This window comes from Crocuta crocuta, unplaced genomic scaffold, assembly GCF_008692635.1.
Source record: "Crocuta crocuta isolate KB4526 unplaced genomic scaffold, BGI_CrCroc_1.0 scaffold143, whole genome shotgun sequence".
In the NCBI taxonomy this organism is placed as follows: Eukaryota; Metazoa; Chordata; class Mammalia; order Carnivora; family Hyaenidae; genus Crocuta; species Crocuta crocuta.
Genome location: NW_027529175.1, coordinates 8,438,093 through 8,456,920, shown reverse-complemented (window position 1 = coordinate 8,456,920; position 18,828 = coordinate 8,438,093). Strand labels below are relative to the sequence as shown.

Here is an 18,828-nt window from a genome sequence, read left to right as displayed (position 1 = left end):
GGCTTCTGACCTGGGACCCGGGGGCCGGAGTCCGGTTCCCGCCGAGCAGCTTGTCTTGTGCCGCCGTCTCCGCAGCTTGCGGTGTAGATGCTTGGCGTTTCTTCTTTTTTTCCGTGACAGTAAGAGGACTGAACGGCGTACGAGTGTTTCGCAGCCTCCTTCGCTTTACTGGAGCTTAAAACATTATTTTTGTGGGGCGCCTGGGTGGCTCAGTCGGTTGAGCGTCCGACTTTCGCTCAGGTCATGATCTCGCGGTTCGTGGGTTCGAGCCCCGCGTCGGGCTCTGTGCTGACTGCCAGCTCAGAGCCTGGAGCCTGCTTCAGTCTGTGACTCCCTCTCTCTCTGACCCTCCCCTGCTCACGCTGTCTCTCTCTCTCTCTCTCTCTTCTAGAAATAAATAAAAAATATTTAAAAACAAACAAACATTATTTTTGCTTTTTTAGTTTTTGGGGGAGAGAGCAGGAGCGCATGTGAGCAGGGGAGAGGGCATCCCAAGCGCCCTCCGCACAGAGCTGGCCTGGCCGTGGGGGCTCAACTCACGGCCCTGAGGTCATGACCTGAGCCGAAACCAAGAGTCCGTGGCTTAACCGAGGAGCCACCCAGGCCCCCCGGGTCCCAGGAGACTACACACTTAAGTCTCTCTCCAATCACAGGGTAGTTTTAGGGGGACCTGGGCGGCTCCCTCTCCCTCCCCAGCTCCGCCCCTCCCCCCATGCATGTGTGCACACGCGTCCTTAAATAAAAAAGTAAAAAAAAGTAGTTTTAGCAAACAGTAAGCACTTTCCTTTTGCTTCTGGCCCTTCGGGTTCTGATCAAATTAAATCAAAGCTGCTTTTTTTCCTTAATGTTTTATTTATTTCTGAGAGGGAGGGAGAGACAGCGTGAGCAGGGGAGGGTCAGAGAGAGAGGGAGACACAGAATCTGAAGCAGCTCCAGGCTCTGAGCTGTCAGCACAGAGCCCGACGCGGGGCTCGAACCCACAAACCGTGAGATCATGACCTGAGCTGAAGTCGGACGCTCAACCGACTGAGTCACCCAGGTGCCCCTCAAACCTGTTTGAAGAGTAGCCAGAAATACAAGGAAGAATTTGCCATCTTCCCGCCGCACAAATGGGAGACTGCAGGTGCCCCCCAGGAAGCCCTGGGCTGTCGGCTCCTCTGCAAATCGCCCTGCTGGCAGCTGGCTGATTCCAGGGACCCGCTGCGGGCACACCTGTCCGAATGCCTCGTGGACACACTCGTGCTTTTTGTCCCTTGTGTGCTCATGTTCAGGGGCTCCCCACGGCTTCCAGGGTGAAGTCCAGGACACACTGGGGCAGGCGGGCCACCTCCTGCCCTCCTGCGGCTGCCCCTCCCTCGGCCTCCGGCCCCTGTCCCGCGTCTCTGCCGGTACCGCTGGGCCCTGCTGCGTGGCCAGAGCGGAGCCTCCACTGCAGGGCCCGTCCCGCTGCCCTCCCGAGCTGGGTCAGCCCAGGGCCCGGCCACCAGGAGGACTGACTCGGTTCTGCAAATAAAGTCTTTTTTCCTGGAAAAATACACAGCTCAGGGTCTGAGATAGCCAGTTAAAGTGTGAAAGGGATGCCTGGGTGGCTCAGGCGAAGCGTCCGACTCGATCTCAGCTCAGGTCTTGATCTCGGGGTCATGAGTTCAAGGCCCACGTTGGGCTCCACGCTCAGTGTCAAGCGTACTTTTATAATTCTTTTGACTGTTTTATTTTACTTTATGAGAAAGAGAGACAGAGTGTGAGCAGGGGAGAGAGAGAAGGAGACACAGAATCTGAAGCAGCTCCAGGCTCTGAGCCATCAGCACAGAGCCTGATGCAGAGCTTGAACTCATGAACCGCGAGATCATGACCTGAGCCAGTCAGACACTAATTGACTGAGCCACCCAGGTGCCCCTAGCCTACTTTTAAAAAAAAATATGAAAGGTGCTCAAGTGTGGCTTTTATTTGAACGTTGTTTTTGGAGGCCTTCTGAGCTACACAAGTTATGGCAGCAGTTCGAAGAGTCACGCTCACCCTTCACCCAGCTCCCCCGGGCGTTAACTCGCGTGTGACTATGGAAACTCAGGAATCTGCATTTTTGTTTTGTCACAGTGCTCACAGAAGAGCGGCGTCGCTGATCGCTGGAGGCGCGTGAAGCGGGACAGCGCGATGGCCGGGAAGAGGACATTGGGTGCCAGCAGGCAGCGCTGGCTGCTGGGGCTGCTGGTGGCCGTGGGCGCCGTCCACCTCCTCAGCTGCCCCTACTCCAAAGTGGAGGAGAGCTTCAGTCTGCAGGCCGCGCACGACTTGCTCTACCACCGGCTGGACGTGGACAAGGTGAGTACCCGTGTCCCAGGCCCCGTGGCGGCCCCCGGCCGGGGCATGCGCTGAGCCCCCTTCTCCCTGCAGTATGACCACCTGGAGTTCCCCGGCGTGGTCCCCAGGACGTTCCTCGGACCACTGGCCCTGGCGCTGCTCTCCAGCCCCGCGGTCTGCGTGCTGTCCCTGCTGCAAGCCCCCAAGTTCTATTCCCAGCTAGTAGGTAAGGGGAGTTCGCGCGAGGACGGGGGGAGGGGGCCATGCGAAGTCGGGGCTCCAGTCCGCCGGGCCGAGGCCCCCTCCTTCCGGGCTGTCCTTCCGTCAGGACCGAAGCCACTCGCTGCAGTTGTCCGGAGCTCGGGTTGAGGCCCGAGGTCAGCCCTTCTTGGAGTGTGACCCGGGACAGGTAACTGGGCACCTGTCAGTCTGTTCCCGAGCCCGTGAGGCGTGGGTGCCGGCTGACCTGGCCCCGGCCGCCGCGGCAGGAGGTAAAGCATGCGCACGCGTCTCCCGCGGTGGCCACAGAGGGGCCGCTGGCTGCGCCTGGAGAGCCCGTTCCCCCCGGAGCAGCGTGGTGCCTGCATCGGGGGCCTCGCCTTCCCCACCCAGAGGCCACGTCCACAGGGATTTGTGTGGAGCCTCCTGGGTCTTCCCCCGTGCTGTGTATTTTTTAAAACTAAATTCAGAACGTTCTATGCGTGTCTTTCTGCAACGTCACTGTTAGCTGACAGTTACCATTTTTCCATCGTGGTGAATTTTTATCATGGCTGCGCCCAGATGGTATTTGGACACCCTCCCCCCACCCGCCCCGCACCCTCCGGAGGCAGCATATTAAAGACAACAGGCCCCAGGGAAGAAGCTGCTTCTTGAGCGACTGCATTAGGAAATGGAAATCCTCCGTAGCGGGGCCAGCTGCGTGGGCTGTGCCGGTTCGGGGGGGTGTTGGGGAGCCCCAGACAGTCTCCCTCCCTTGGGAAGGGCGCCCCTGGATGTGTCCTGTCCCCTCGGCGTGTGCTGCGGTGATGAGGTCATGCCGTCCTGCACACACTGCCCGCCCTGCCCAGTGTCTGTGTCCCCCAAGCCCTCTGCCCAGGCCACATGGCCACAGTGAAGCTCTAGGGTCCCCTCTTTCAAGGTGGCTTCACTGCCACCTGGTTGTTAAGTCACCACTGCGAGTGACGCTGGAGGGGAGCTGCTTCACGCCCTGCACGCCGCGGGCCACTCACTGCGCCCTCTTTGTTTAGTCAGAGCCATCCTGGGACTCGGCGTGATCTCGGGACTCTGGACTTTACAAAAAGAAGTGAGGCGGCAGTTCGGGGCCACGGTGGCCACCATGTTCTGCTGGGTGACGGCCACGCAGTTCCACCTGATGTTCTACTGCACGCGGACGCTCCCCAACGTGCTGGCCCTGTCCGTGGGTAGGTGGTTGCTGAGCCGCATCCTCATGGGTGCACACAGGCCGCAGCGGCCCGGTGAGGGGTGTCCGTCAGAAGCGCCCGGTGCCAGATGGAGGCGTGCTTCCCGGCAGGTGGCAGGGGCCGCGTGCAGGGGTCTCCCTGCTCTGCAGACGGCGAGTGAGGCCGGAGAGAAGCTGCTTGCGGGCCAGACGGAAGCTCTGTCCGAGCGTCCTGGGGGTGACCCAGGCCGACGGGGGGAGGCCGTGGATGGTGGGCTTGGGGGGTCTGTGCCGGTCAGAGCAGAGGCGTGGCCCAGACCTCAGCGTGCCTGGGGAAGGTGGCAGGCAGGGCGCCGGGCCGAATGACCCCCCCCTGGGGGCCAGCGGGACACACTGCAGGCCGGGTGCGCAGAGAGGAGGGGCGGCGCTGGGCGCGTGGAGCAGAGCCTAGGCCGTTTCAGAGCGGGCACCCGGGTCCCGGTGCAGTCAGGCCGCAGAAGCAGCCTCAGGCTGTGTGGTGGCGCTGTGTCAGCGGATCAGGTGTGAATGGCGTGTACGGTCTTCTGGAGGGTTCCATGTGGCTCTCACCAGGAGGAAGTGAGTGGCCCGCAGCGGCACCCCGTGTCTTGCAGTCCTGCCTGCGCTCACGGCCTGGCTGCAGCTGAAGTGGGCCCGCTTCATCCGGCTCTCGGCCTTGGCCATCCTGGTGTTCCGAGCGGAGCTGAGCCTGTTCCTGGGCCTCGTGCTGCTGCTGCTGCTGCGCTCGCGGAGGGTGACGGTGGCGCGGGCTGTGCGCTGTGCCCTGCCGGCCGGGGTTCTCTGCTTAGGTGAGTGGGAGCCGCCGCGGCTGCTGTGACCGAAAGCGGGGCTCTGGGGAGAGTTGACCTTAATCCCCGGCAGAGACGAAATGTCTGCGCGCCTCCATCCGCGGGCCCTCCTCGTCCTGGCCGGGAGGGGCGGCTGGCCCCGTGTGGGGAGCCCAGGTCCCGACGCGCCATCCCCGTCCCCTGAGGCAGGTGGCTCGTGCCTTCCGTGCAGATGCCGCTGCTTCACGGGACACGCACCTGAGACCCGGGGCTCTGGGGCCGCCGTTCACGCCGCGGTGGCGGAGCCCGAATTGCTCGGTGGCCGTGTTCTTCCCTGAGGGTCTCCTCTGTCTCACCAGGCCTGACGGTCGCCGTGGACTCCTGGTTTTGGCGACATCTCGTGTGGCCGGAGGGAAAGGTGCTTTGGTACAACACCGTCCTGAACAAAAGTTCCAACTGGGGCGTATCCTTCTGCTGGGTCTGCTGGCCGGGGCGGTCACCCCTGGCCTCACTCAGGTGCCGCACCCCTGCTGTTGGGCGCCGTTTCTCTTAGCCTTCAGGGTCGTTTTTGATGATAACCTGTTACATTTTGCCGCAAACGGTCAGCACGCGCACGGGGGGGTACAGCGTGCGGGCCCCAGTGCACCCGTCCCGTGGGGGCAGGTTGCTCTGCGGGGGGCAGGCGGCCGGGGCCCCAGGTGCCGCAGGGCGGGAGCGCCTGTCGGCCGTGACTCGCTGGCGTGTGGCTCCTTGACCCTGCGCCCGCAGACCTCGCCGCTGCTGTGGTATTTCTACTCGGCCCTGCCCCGCGGCCTGGGCTGCAGCCTGCTCTTCGTGCCGCTGGGCGCCGTGGACAGGCGGGCCCTGGCGCTGCTGCTGCCCTCGCTGGGCTTCGTGGGCCTGTACTCGCTGCTTCCGCACAAGGAGCTGCGGTTCATCATCTACTCCTTCCCGGTGCTCAACGTCGTGGCCGCCAGGGGCTGCGCCTGCCTGTGAGTGTCCCGCTGTCCCCACTCCCGCAGCCACGCCGCACACGCTCGCTGTCACACGGGGGAGGCGCTTAGGTGGACAGACGCTGCCGAGCGGGCGCCTGCGTTGGAGGGGGACGGCCGAGGGCGGGTCGGGCTGGCCTCGCGCCCAGCGTGTTGGTCCGTCTGGTCAGTTGGGCCGCTGTCCACACGGCTGTGCTGACCGTCCCGGGCTCCGTCCTCGGGGAGGATGTCCCCGGAGTGGCCCCTGCCTGGGGTGGCCGAGTGGGCTTCAGCCAGGGGGATGGTCTCTGGGGCTGACTTCCCTGAAGGGACAGCCCCCCTCCCCCCCCCAGCAGAGAGTGGCACTGTTTGTCCGAGCGGATGACGGGCAGGAGGGAAGGGGAAGGGCAGGAAGTGCTCGGCCCCGGGGCTTGAGGCCCACGGTGGTGGCCTGGGGCTTTCCGAGGAAGGGAGAAGGCTCCACAGCAGAACGTAGGTGCCCCTGAGGGGGGCGCCCGGGGTACAGGCAGGGCGGTCGAGCGGGGCTGCCCTTCCCAGGAGCAACTGCCGTGGCAGGAACAGGAGTGACGGTGGTGCGGCTGGGGGAGGAGGCCCCGGGGAGCCGGGAGAGGCCGTGCTCCCAAAGAGCCAACACCCGTCAAGGGCAGGAAGTGCTGCGTCCCTGCGCCACCCTGGACACAAGCCTCAGCCTTGGGGGCCCCATCTGGGCTCAGCGATGGGCTTGGTGCTGGAGGGACGTGCACCCGACCCGAGGGGGCAGGGGGGACGTGCACCTTACCCGGGGGGGCAGGGGGGACGTGCACCTTACCCGGGGGAGCAGGGGGGACGTGCACCTTACCTGAGGGGGCAGGAGGCTGCTCAGAGCGACAGGCAGACACTACTTCAGGGGTCGAGTCAGGAGGGAGGGCCCTGCTCATGGAAACTCCAGGTATCTCAGGTTAGCAGAGCTGGGGCGAACCACGGACAGACTTTGCCCGAGACTGTGTGGTAAGGGGGGGTCTGTGAACCGATCCCCTCTGAAACGAGGCCGCAGACTCCACAGGCCGGTGTTGCCGAGGGAGAGGGAGCCCTTCCGTGAAACACACTCTTTCCAGGCTGAACAACTACAGGAAGTCTTGGTTGTATAAACTGGGCTCCGTCCTTGCGGTAGGACACCTGGTAGTGAATGCCACCTACTCGGCCACGGCCCTGTACGTGTCCCACTTCAACTATCCTGGCGGCGTGGCGATGCAGCGGCTGCACGAGCTGGTGGCCCCCGGGACAGGTGGGTGCCTGGGGCCGAGCAGGGCCGGCGGCAGCTCTGGCAGGGGTCGGGGGGGCCCGCCGGCTCACCGTTCTGACAGCACACGTGGCCATCCACAGATGTCGTCGTGCACATTGACGTGGCTGCTGCGCAGACCGGCGTGTCTCGGTTCCTGGAAGTCAACAGTGCCTGGAGGTGTGTTCCCGCCTTTTGTGACTGCAGGTGGTGGCGCCCCTCACAGCGGCCACGCGTGGGCTCCCTGGGGGCACGCTGGCACCGGGGGCTGGCACGGGCCCACAGGTGCAAGGCCATGTTCTTCCCTTGCAGGTACGAGAAAAGGGAGGATGTGCAGCCCGGGTCGGGGCACATGCTGGCCTACACGCACCTCCTCATGGAGGCGGCCCCCGCGCGGCTGGCGCTCTACAGGGACACGCACCGGGTCCTGTCCAGCATCACGGGCACCACCGGGGTGAGTCTGAACCTGACCCGGCTCCCTCCCGTCGACGTCAACCTGCAGACCAAGCTGGTGCTTCTGGAGAGACTCGGCCGGCACCCTGGCAAGTGAGGCGAGACGGAGAGTCGAACGGGGGGCGAGCCTTGTACGGACGCTTCAGAGGACAGGCCGGGTCCTGCACGGCCACCCTGGACGCCACAGGGGCCATAGGCCTTGCCCGGGGGCCTCTCCCTTCGGGGGAGATTGTGTGAGACTCTGTGAAGAGGTAACACGGGAACCCCAGCGCTCCCCCACCCCCGCCCATGCCCCAAGCTGCGGGAAGAGCCTTCATGGGCACAGGCACACCGCGCCGACCCAGCTCACGTGAAATTTTGGGAATTTCGAGAGGAATGAGAATAAAATTTGAACGTTTCCTTATTAGAGATCTCCTGATACGTGCTGTTTCTAGAGGCTGCTTTCACAGAGGGTGTGTTTTAAGTGGTGACCCTGGCACCTTTACATTTTACTGAACGAGAATCCACTAGGTGCCCAAAGTGCACGTGACACGAGCAGACATTGAAGATGACGCAGGAAACGGGCGCACCGCACATGCACACGCAGACCGTGTTCGCTCACACCGCATGCACTCCTGCCGAGCACACTTGCGCTGCATGTATCACTCATCCCGCACGCACACACATGCCGCGCATGCTCACCCATGCACACGCACACCTCGTGCACAGACACACCAGGTGTGCTCATACTACATGTGCACACGTCACCTGCACCCCTACCTCATGCACTCATGCCACACACGTGCACGCGCATAAAGGATATTTTTTCTGAGCCGTTCGAGAGAGTGCTTATGGCCTGCAGCGCTTCAGCGTGTCCCGGGAGGGAGGTGACGGCATTTCCCACCTTAGCTGCTGTGTCTCCGCGGCCGCCGACGGGTAATGTGTGCGGACACGTCCACTGGGCGCGCTTCCCCCAGCCTCTCCCCGACGGGCCCCTCCTGTGACTCCCGCGCCTGGCGCTTAGCGCTCTACAGAGCCGCTCCCGCCTTTCCCCTTTTATCTACTTGTCCACGGGGTCTACCACGTGCGCGTCGCCGGCGTCTATGTCTCACTCGTAGAGCTGGTTGGCGCTCAAGCGTTGGTCGTGGGGTGTCAGCACGCGTCTGTGGGTCGCCGCTGGGCCTTGACGGTCTGAGTCCCCCCGACTCCCCCGGTGCCCACACCGTGCCGGATTCGCACGGGGAGCTGTCTGGGGTGACGTGTCATCGCTCCCCTACTTCCTGGCACGAGGCTCCGGGGCCCCTCCGTCCCAGCCCGGAAATCAGCCATGTGTCCGGGGGCCCTGCCTCCTCTTGGGGGCGGGTGTAGAGACCTGGATGCAAAACGTGCCTGTAGCTCTCGGGATGTCTGTCTCTAGGCCCTGTCTGTGGACAGCGAGGGGGGACGGGCACGCTTGCACGCACACACACACCTACGTGCACCTGTGAGAGACCACACGCCCCCACCGACACCTCCAGGCCCACCTCCGTGGGCTTGGTTGCCCGCCTGGCTCCAGACCTGTACCTCCGCCCCCCACGCTGAGGATCGTTCAGCGACCAGGTTCACGGTCAAATCCCGTGTGTGCAAATTCCTTGGATGAGCCTGCCTTCACTGTGGCAGTTTTTCGTTTAAAATAGGACTGGGCTCGTGTCTTTCCATTTGCCTCCAGTCTCCGGATCCGGTAAACGTGACTGCGCCTCAGAAACCGGGGCCGTGGCTCCCTCCCGCTCCTCCCCCACGTTTTCTAACTACTGTCCCCGTGTTCTGGTTGGTCCTTCTTGTGAAGATGTGCAGATACACACAGGCTCGTTCCCTGCCCGCGTGCTTGCTGCAGCTGTTCCTTCTGGAAATCACTCCTCAGACGTTCCGCCTTCGTGGAACCACGTACTACTTGGTGTGGACGAGCCGTGGTTGAGGCAGCCAGCCTCCTGGCTGCTGGCATGTTCGTGGTTGCCAGGACTCTGCAACTCCCAGCAGAGCTGCGTGAATAAGCTCACATACGTGTCCTTTCATGCTGTTTGAGGAGTGTCTGTATGATGCATTCCTACAGGTGGGAAGGCGAGGTCACGGAAGCGTGGACCCGTTCTGCTGGGTCCTGCCACATCGCCCTGCCCTGGCCTCGCTGGTCTCGCGGCGAGGCAATGGTGTCTTGGACTTTGCTTCGTTCCTTTTTTTTTTTTAATGTTTTTATTTCTGAGAGAGAGAGACAGTGTGAGCAGGGGAGGGTCAGAGAGAGAGGGAGACACAGAATCTGAAGCAGCTCCAGGCTCTGAGCTGTCAGCACAGAGCCCGACGCAGGGCTCGAACTCATGAACTGTGAGATCATGACCTGAGCTGAAGTTGTACGCTTAACCAACTGAGCCACCCAGGTGCCCCCATTTCTTTTCTTTTTTTTTAAATGTTTATTTATTTTGAGGCAGAGAGAGAACAAGTTAGGGAGGGGCAGACAGAAGGGAATAGAGAGATTCCCAAGCAGGCTCCCCACTATTAGTGCAGAGCCTGATGCAGGGCTTGCACCCATGAACCGTGAGGTCATGACCTGAGCCGAAGTCAAGAGTCGACGGTTAACCAGCTGAGCCCCCAGGCTCCCCTTTGCTTCATTTTTTCACAAGTGAAGGTGAGCATCTTCATAGATGTAAGAACTATCTGTTTTTATAAGTTGTCTGTTCATAGATTTTGTCCATTTTCCATCGGACTTGGACGTTTTGCTCTCATTTTATATGTATCTACATATATACATACATTACTAGGGTATTTGCCCTTCATTTCCAACATAAGCTGCACATTCTCCATTTGTCACTTATCTCCGGACTCGAGTGTGAAGTGAAGAGCCTTCCCAGGTGGAGGTTTATTGCCCATTTCTTGCCCGGCATCCTGGGTGGGAAGCTTTTCACACAGTCAGCTCCACCGTGTTTTCTGTCCACGTCTGCTCGGTGTCTCTTCTGCATGTAGGCTTTGGGTCCATTTGGAGCTCACTTTTGTTTGTGTGAGGCGTAGGCCTTCTTTCCTCTTTCTCCAAGTGGCTGTCCACTTACTAAAGGCCCATCGTTGCCTCAGAGATGTGAAGTCACACACCGAACGTGCACGTTTCAGGTTTGGGCAACTATGGAGAAAGCTGCTCTAAACATCTGTGCGCAGCTTTTTGTGAGGACCCGTGGCTCCAGCTCCGTGGAAATACCAGGGAGCACGACTACTGTAAGGTAGGAGTATGTTTAGTTTTGCAAGACACGGCCGGGCTGTGCTCCAGCGTGGCCGCACCATCTGCGTCCCTCCGGCAGCGGTGCTCCACAGCCTCCCGGCACTCGGTGCTATCGGCGCTCTGGATACGGCCCCTCTGAGGGGCACGCGGCGGCCCTTGTTTTAATGTGCGTTTGCCGGATGCGCGTGATGTGATGCTTACCTGGCGTCTATACGTCTCTGGTGTCCATCAGTGTCTCTAAGCCTGTTTTCCAACTGAATTGTTTCCTTGCTGTTGAGTTTTAAGGGTTCTTTGTATATTTTGAATATCAGCCCTTTATCAGATGTGGCTTTTGCACAGGTGTTCTCCCGGCCTGGTCTCCGCATCCTCTTGACATTGTCCATCACGGAGCAGAGAATTTTAATTTTAACCCAGTCTAGCTGTCAGTTCTCTCTTTCATGGATCGTGCCTTTGGTGTTGCATCTGAAAACTCATCTCCACACTCAAGGTCACCTAGGTTTTCTCCTGTCACCTTCTAGGAATTTTATAGTTTTGCATTTACATTTAAGTATGTGGTTGATTTTGCGTGATGTTTATGAAGGGTGTGGGTCTGTGTTTAGCTTCTGCGTGTGTGAGTGAGTGTGTGAGTGTGTGTGTGAGGTGTGAGTGGATATACAGCTCTGGCACCATTAGCTGAAGAGCCCATCTTTACTCCCTTGTGTTGTCTTTGCTCCTTCGTCAATGATCACGTGACTGGATTTATGGAGATCTATTTCGAGACTACTTTGTTTCACCGATCAATTTGTATATTGTTTTGTCAACACCACATCGTCCTGATTAACTGTAGCTTTATAGTAAGGCTTGAAGCGAGGCAGAGTCAGTCTTCCAACTTTGTTCTTCGTCAATATTCTGGTGGCTATTCTGGGTCTTCTGCTTCTCCATGTAAACTTCAGAATTGTTTTGTCGACATCCATAAAATAACTTGCTGAGATTTGATCAAAATTGCATTGGTCTATAGATGAGGTTGGAAAGACCTGACATCTTGACAATATTGAGTCTTCTTATCTGTGAACATAGGCTGCCTCCCCAATTGTTTAGTTGATTTTGCTCATCAGAATTTTGTTCTTTTCCTCATTTAAATGTTGTATATATTTTGTCAGATTTATGCCTAAATGTTTCGCTTTTTGAGTGCCAACATAAATGGTATTGTTTTTAATTTCAAATAACACGTGTTCATTGGCAGCATGTAGGACAGAACTGACTTTTGTATGTTCACCGTGTTCCGTGGAGCCTTACTGTAACTGCTTAGTTCCAGAAGCCTTCTCGTCAATTCTCTTAGGATTTCTACTCAGATGATTATGTCATCTGTGAGCAAAGGCCGTGTTATTTCTTCCATTGCAATCTGTGTACCTTTTATTTCCTTTTCGTGTCTTGTTGCATTAGCTAGCACTTCCAGTTCAGCGTTGAAAAGGGTGGTGAGAGAGGGCATCCTTGCCGTGTACCTCATCTAATGGGAAAGTTTTGAGCATCTCACCATTAAGTGTAATGATAGCTGTAGGCTTTTTATAATGGTTCTTTATCGAGTTGAGGAAGGCCCCCTTTATCCCTAGTTTACTGAGAGCTTTTTTTTTTCTTTTCCTTTTTTTTTATTTTTATTTATTTCTAGGAAAGAGAGAGAGCGTGAGCAGGGGAGGGTCAGAGAGAGAAGGAGATACAGTCTCCGAAACAGGCTCCAGGCTCCGAGCTGGCAGTCAGCACAGAGCCCGATGCAGGGCTCGAACCCACGAACCGCGAGATCATGACCTAAGCGAAAGTCAGACGCTTAACCGACTAAGCCACCCAGGCGCCCCTTTACTGAGAGCTTTTATCATGAATGGCTGTTGGATATGCTTTTCCTGCATCTCTTAATGATCGTGTGATTTTTCTCATTTTGTTACGGAACCTGGTCTGGATCACCTGCCCGAAGAACCAGGTGGCACTCGGGGATCTTGGAAGGCAGGGGGCTTATTTCACACTGGTGGGCTCAGAGGAGCTCACTCTCCAGAGGTCTGAGTCCCGAGCACAAGCATGGGGGACAGTTTATAGTCTAGTAGTGATTCGGTGCGCGCGGCAAGCGGGGCAGGAAGAAGCACCCGGAACGGGAGTCTTCAGTTGGGGCTGCAGTCTCCGCATCAGTCCTGTTTGCCACCTTGTAACAGATTTTTGCCTGCCGTCCCCCCTTTGACGACCCTTGAAACAGACCTAGGCTGTGTTAGAGGCCATCATCCTCATTTATTATGGGCTGGTCCTTTCCCTTAGTTCCTGGACTTTGGTTGTGACTATTCCCGCCTGGTTTCCAAAGTCTCCGAGGAAGATGCAGGTGCCCCCTTCTCGGCAGCGAGGAGGTCAGGCGCCCGTCTGTTCTGGAGGGCATCTCCTGCCAGGGAACTTACGTGGCTCTGCAGGGACACTCGGGAGTCGGCCACCCGTTAGTCCCACAGAAGAGCCTATGCCTCCCATGCCAGTCCCTGTCCCTGGGGCTATTCCTGTCCCGAGGAGGACGGGTAGCCACACTGCGCATTTAACCTGGGCCTTAGGGCTGAAGGTTTACAAATGGGGCCCAGACTAGAGGCAACCAATACCAACAAAACATCCTACACGTAAGAGGAAGGTGAGTGCCACCAGGAATCCCCTGCTGCCCCCCCAGCTTTCTGGGATTGGCAGATTCCCTCTGCCAGTCTGATGGCAAGGAGTAAGGATCGTCTATTCATTAGACCAGTGATTCCTCAAATTTCTGCCGTGCATAGACCAGCCAGCTTCCGGGCCGTGGCTGGAGCAGGGCTGAAGATCCTGAGACTCTAGAACTCTCTGGAAGGTTGCTTTGAGCCGGTTCATGGGACTTGGGTCAGTCTTCCAAGTCCGGGGCTCCTCAGGATTGGCCCTCTTGACTCTGGAGCAGTGGACCCATGAAGTGATGTCTGTGACCTCGAGGGCAGTGGGCATGGTCAGAATAACGGCATGAGGCCCAGTCCACTGTGGTCTTTGGCCCCGTGCCCTGGTGAGAAGGGGGACACGGGATAGTTTAAATGGGGAGAAACCATGAGTTCCTGGTGTGCAGTGGATGCGCAAGAGTGCGATTCATCCGCTCTCCTTTCCCTGAGCTCTGGGGCTGGTTTGTATAACGTCTACCACGAACGCAGCCCATTATCGCTGTGCGTTGTGGCCAGTGAGCCGAACCGGGGGAACAGTTTCTTCTTTGAACTGCTGGTGGGGGTCGCGGTGTGGATGAGGGGGAGCTGTGTCTACCTCCTTATTAGCTGATATCTTGGCCACCTTGCCTGCTGGACGATTCCCTCGTGCTACAGGGTCGTCTCCCTTCCGCTGTTCTTTGCCGTGTAGACCTGCAGCTTCTTTTGGAAGCCAGACAGCCTTGAGGAGCTTTGGTATTTCCTCCCTGTTTTTGATGGTCTTCCCCACCGCTGTGAGGAGGCCCCTCTCTTTGTAGGCGGCCCCATGTGTGTGTACAGTAGCGAAGACCCCCCGGGAGTCGGTGTAGATCCCTCCTCAGAAGGTAGGAAGCTTACAGGGTTCAGTGTCTGCAGTGTTTTAAGAGTGACCCATAGATGCTCACAGAGGAGCCCCTGGTATTGTGCTAGCTGAGAGTTGGACAGGCATGAGAGACATGACCGCATGAGGGACCTTGACATTGAGTTCTTGTCCCAGGGTGAGTTTATCTGCCTCCTTAATGAGCAGAACTGTAGCCGCTAGTGCCCTAAGGCACGGGGGCCATCCTGCTGCCACTGGGTCCAGCCTCTTCGACAGGTGTGCTGCTGGCCGGTGCCAAGAGCCAACGGTCTGTGTGAGCACCCCGAGGGTGGCCTTTTTCTTCTCGTGCACAAAGAGATTAAAGGGCTTTTCTGTATTCGGCAGGCCCAGGGCTGGTGCCTGCCCCAAGGTGGCCTTTCTCTCTAGGAAGGAGGCTTCGGCCTCCTCTGTCCAGACGGGGCTCTCAATCCGGCCCTTACCAAGAGATGGTCGGGGGGTCTTGCTATTGCTGAGAATCGGGGGATCCAGATTTGGCAGAATCCCGCAGCCCCCAGGAATTTTTGTAGCCCCCTTAGTTTGGGGCCGGGGTAGGCGGTGATGAGCTCCTTTCTCTCCGGGCCTAGCACTCTCTTTCCCTGGGTGGGGAGGAAGCCTAAGTACCAGAGTTGCTGTGGGCAGATCCGCGCCTTTCTCCACGAGACCCGATACCCCGAGCCCGACAGAGTTGGGAGAGGGCCGCCGTGCCCTCTGTACGGTGCTCTCGGGTATCGCGGGTGAGGAGCAGGTCATCCGCATAGGAGGGTGCAGCGTGTGGCCTTCCTTGGAAAGCCGGTGAGGTCTCCGGCCGGCGCCTCCCCAGAGACGGTAAGTGAGGTTTTAAACCCAGTGGGAGGCGTGTCCAAGTCAGTCACACCTGACGCCCTGTGTCTGGTTTGGTCCATTCAGGAGCAGACAGGGGTTGGCTCCGGGGGCCAAGTGGAGGCAGAAGAAGGCATCCTTTAAGCCGAGGCAGGTAAGCCAGCTGGCGGAGCCTGGGATCCGGCTGAGGAGGGTGCACGGTTCTGGGACCGCCGGGTGCAAGGAGACAGTCGCTTTGCTGCCGGCTCGTGGGTCTTGGACTGGTCGGTGCCCTCTCCCGGCTTCTTGACTGGCAAGAGCGGGGTGTCCAGGGCGATGGGGATTCAGCCAGGGTGCCTGCTTCTTTGGGTGTGGCCAGGTGTTGCTGGGTGCCTGCCCTTGCCTCTTGTGGGAGGGGGATTGCCGCTGTCTCTGCGGTGGAGCCCCCGGGATTCACTCTACGGTAGCGGGGCAGGGGGGGGGTTGCCCGAGGTCCATAGAGTGGGGAAGGCAGCCCTGAATTCGGGCAGGCCGCTTGTTGGACCTGAGCACAGAACAGCCTCGGGAAAGAAAGCTTTCTTGTCTTGGATCCGGTAGGAGGCCGGTGAGTCCGGTTGGCCCAAAGGTTATTGGGGCCCCGGCTTTGCGAGTGTCTCCCGGCCGAGGAGAGGAATAGGGCACCCGGGCAGGTGGAGGAGCTCGTGCTGAATGTACCGTGTGGCCCCTGAGTTCGCGGTGACGGGCGTGCTCATTTTCCTGTGGCCCCGAGGATGGCTGTAGTCTTGCCATGGGGGAGGGGGCCACGGGGGGGGCACAGAATGTTTAGCCCCAGTGTAGACCTGAAAGTCATACTTTCCTTTTGACCCCCTACCTTCATTTTGACTGTGGGCTCATGGGGGCCAAGAAGTGAGCCTGGTCGCCCTCAATCTGAACCTATTCCTGCCAGGCCTAGGAGGGCTTTTCTGCAGGGCTCTTCTGCGTCCTGGCTGGGTTTCTGGGACTTTCCCCGGTCGGGACACTCATTTTTTTAATGTCCTTTCTCCTTGCGGTCGGTGTACCGGTCCCTTGCTAAGGAGGTTCTGGGCCTCCCTCCTTTGGCGGCCGGACCTTCCCCATCCTTTAGTCGTGGCTTTCTTGTGCCTGGGAGTCAAATGGGGTGTAAGTGCGGCGAGCCTCACATCGCCGCTCATAATAACCCCGGGGGACTCCCCTTGCAGCTGGGCATTTTCATGGGCCTCTTAGCCTCTGCTCGGATCCCCCGGGGAGAGCCTCGTGGTACCAGCGGCTGTGGGCCGGCATCTGGAGAGCGTCTGACCCGGCCAAGGGCACAGTCTGGCCGCTGGTCTGCGGGGGAGAGGGGCCGCCGAGTCCGGAGGCGGTGGGGAGACCGAAGGTGCTGGAGTGTGGGGAACCACGGGGTTCATGTGGTGGGGGCCAGATTGGTTCTTCCTCCGCATCACCACTGAGAACCTGTGGAGGTCAGGGCTTCTGTTGACCTTCCTTGAGGCACTTTGTCAAGGCGACTAAGACCCTAGCCTGTCCCTGTTTGTTGATTGTACCCAAGGGGAAGGGTGTCGGCAATCTCTAACCAGAAGTCGATATACAGGAACAGATCAGGGTGACCCGGGTCCCCGGTGACCACATGCCAGATGTGGCGGACCGTTGGGACATCTAAGGTTCCCTCTGAGGGCCATTCTACACCCAAAGTGGGCCATTCTAACTCACATAGGGTCCTTAACTTGCCGGGGGTCTTAATTCCACAGTCTCCCCCTTTTTTTGCTCTGTCCTGACCCTATAATGTTCTCATGAGATGAAGTCACAAAGATGGGAGGGCGGGGTAGAGACCCCCTCTAACGAGGAGACCAGTCAGCTGCCCATCTGGCTGTGTCCTAAAAGAGCTTAGGTGACACTTAGCCGTAGTGGTCTCAGTCTTTGTGACTTACGATCGGAAACTATTCCGGTGCAGGCATAGACTGTATGCCGTTCACCACGGAATCGCAGATGGGCCCACTCAGACTCTCTGGGCCACAGATTCAGTCCCTGCTGGAGAGCCAGGTGGGGCTGCACACTCGCCCACACACTCAGACTGGATGTTAACATGTTCCCTCCCTGGGAATCCCTACCTGTGAGACCTCTAAAAGGTCTCCAGGAGGCGATCAGGCTCCCCTAACACCCTGACGGGTGGGTCTGACTGGGTCAGGGGCCCCAGGCCTTACTGGTATCCGATGTTGGGTCCAGGTCCTCACCTGCCGAGTCTCCTCGAGTCTGGTGGGAACGGCAGAGCGGGGCCGGCCTGAGGCGAGCGGGAGGCTGCACAGTATCAGGCAGGGCCCGCCTTCTCCGGTGAGACTCCTCGTTCCATCATTGCCGCGCCATTTTCCCAGTGCGGTTGGGTTTGCCGGTCAGGAACCAAATGTTACGGAGCCTGGTCTGGATCACCCGGCGGAAGAACCAAGCAGCACTCGGGGACCTTGGAAGGCAGGGGATTTATTTCACACCAGCGGGCTCAGAGGAGATCACTCTCCAGAGGTCTGAGTCCAGGGCGTAAGCAGAGAGAACAATTTATAGTCTGTTACTTATGCATTCTGCATTAGTAGTAATTTGGCGCGTGCGACAAGCAGGGTAGGAAGAAGAACCCAGAAGGGAAGTCTTAGATCGGGGACTGGGATTTCCCTATCAGTCCTGTTAGCCATCTTTTGTTTTTTTGTTTTTTTTTTTTAATTTTTAAATGTTTTATTTATTTCTGAGAGAGAGAGAGCACAAGCGGGGGAAGGTCAGAGAGAGAGGGAGACACAGAATCTGAAACAGGCTCGAGCTCGACGTGGGGCTTGAACCCACGAACCGTGAGATCATGACCTGAGCCAAAGTCGGACGCTTAACCGACTGAGCCCCCCAGGCGCCCCCCCGTTAGCCGTCTTATAACAGATTTTTCCCTCTCAGTTTACCCTGTTGATCTGATGGATTACATTCCTGATTTTCGATGTTGAACCAGCCTTGCATTCCTGGGATAAATCCCATTTGGTCATGGTGCATATAATTCTTTTCATACATTGTTGGATTTGACTTGCTAATATATATATTTTTGAAAATTTCTGCATCTTTGCTCATGAGTTTTTTATAGGGTCTTTCTCTGGTTTTGGTTTTAGGGAAACACTGGCTTCATAAAATAAGGTAGGAGGAATTACCTGTTTCTATCTCCTGGAAGAGGTGGTAGAGAACTGGTATAATTTCTCCTTAAATGATTGGTAGAATTCACCAGTAAACTAATCTGGGCCTGGTGCTTTCTGTTCTGGAAGGTTATTAATTGTTGATTCAATTTATTTAATAGATATAGGCCTATTCAGATTGTCTATTTCTTGTGTGATTTTGGCAGACTGTGTCTGTCAAGAAATTGGTTAATTTCATCTAGGTTTTCAAATTTGTGTACATAGTTGTTCATAATATTACTTTATTAACCTTTTAAGTCCATGGATCTGTAATGATGTCTCCTCTTCTGTTTCTGTTATTAGTAGTAAGTGTCCTTTCTCTCTGTTTTCTTAGTCAGCCTGGCTACAGGCTTATCAATTTCATTAGTTTTTTTCAAGAACCAGCTCTTGGTTTTATTGATTTTCTCTACTGATTTCCTGTTTTCTATTTCATGAATTTCTGCTCTGATTCTACTATTTCTTCTGCTTACTTTGGACATAATTTGTTCTCCTTCTTCTAGTTTCCTAGGAGGAAACTTGGATTATTTATTTTAGATTTTCCTTCTTTTCTAATATATGTATCCAATTCTGTACATTTCCCTCTAAACAATGTTTTCACAGCACTGCACAGATTTTGAAAAGTTGCGTTTTTATTATTTTCATTTAGTTCTCAAGTATTTTAAAATTTCTCTTGAGATTTCTTTGCCCCATGAGTTGTTTAGAAGCATGCTGTTTAATCTCCATGTATTTTGGAATCTTCCAGCTGTTCTTCTGTTATTGATTTTTAGTTTAATTTCATCATGGTCTGAGATCAGACATTGTATGGTGTTTAGTTAAAAAAATTTTTTTATGTTTTATTTATTTCTGAGAGAGAAAGTA

At 57.1% G+C, this 18,828-nt stretch overlaps 1 protein-coding gene across 1 annotated transcript in view; it reads left to right on the top strand.

Annotated features, from left to right (window-relative positions):
- ALG12 (ALG12 alpha-1,6-mannosyltransferase) overlaps window positions 1-7,609 on the top strand; it is an 8,292-nt gene extending 683 nt beyond the window's left edge. The window contains exons 2-10 of the mRNA XM_077758047.1: window positions 2,095-2,319; window positions 2,392-2,524; window positions 3,546-3,719; window positions 4,330-4,524; window positions 4,863-4,966; window positions 5,272-5,495; window positions 6,590-6,759; window positions 6,858-6,933; window positions 7,066-7,609. Coding sequence (XP_077614173.1) covers window positions 2,152-2,319; window positions 2,392-2,524; window positions 3,546-3,719; window positions 4,330-4,524; window positions 4,863-4,966; window positions 5,272-5,495; window positions 6,590-6,759; window positions 6,858-6,933; window positions 7,066-7,303 — 1,482 coding nt within the window. The 5' untranslated portion in view covers window positions 2,095-2,151 and the 3' untranslated portion in view covers window positions 7,304-7,609. The remainder of the gene's footprint in view (window positions 1-2,094; window positions 2,320-2,391; window positions 2,525-3,545; window positions 3,720-4,329; window positions 4,525-4,862; window positions 4,967-5,271; window positions 5,496-6,589; window positions 6,760-6,857; window positions 6,934-7,065) is intronic.
- Window positions 7,610-18,828: the final 11,219 nt, after the last annotated feature.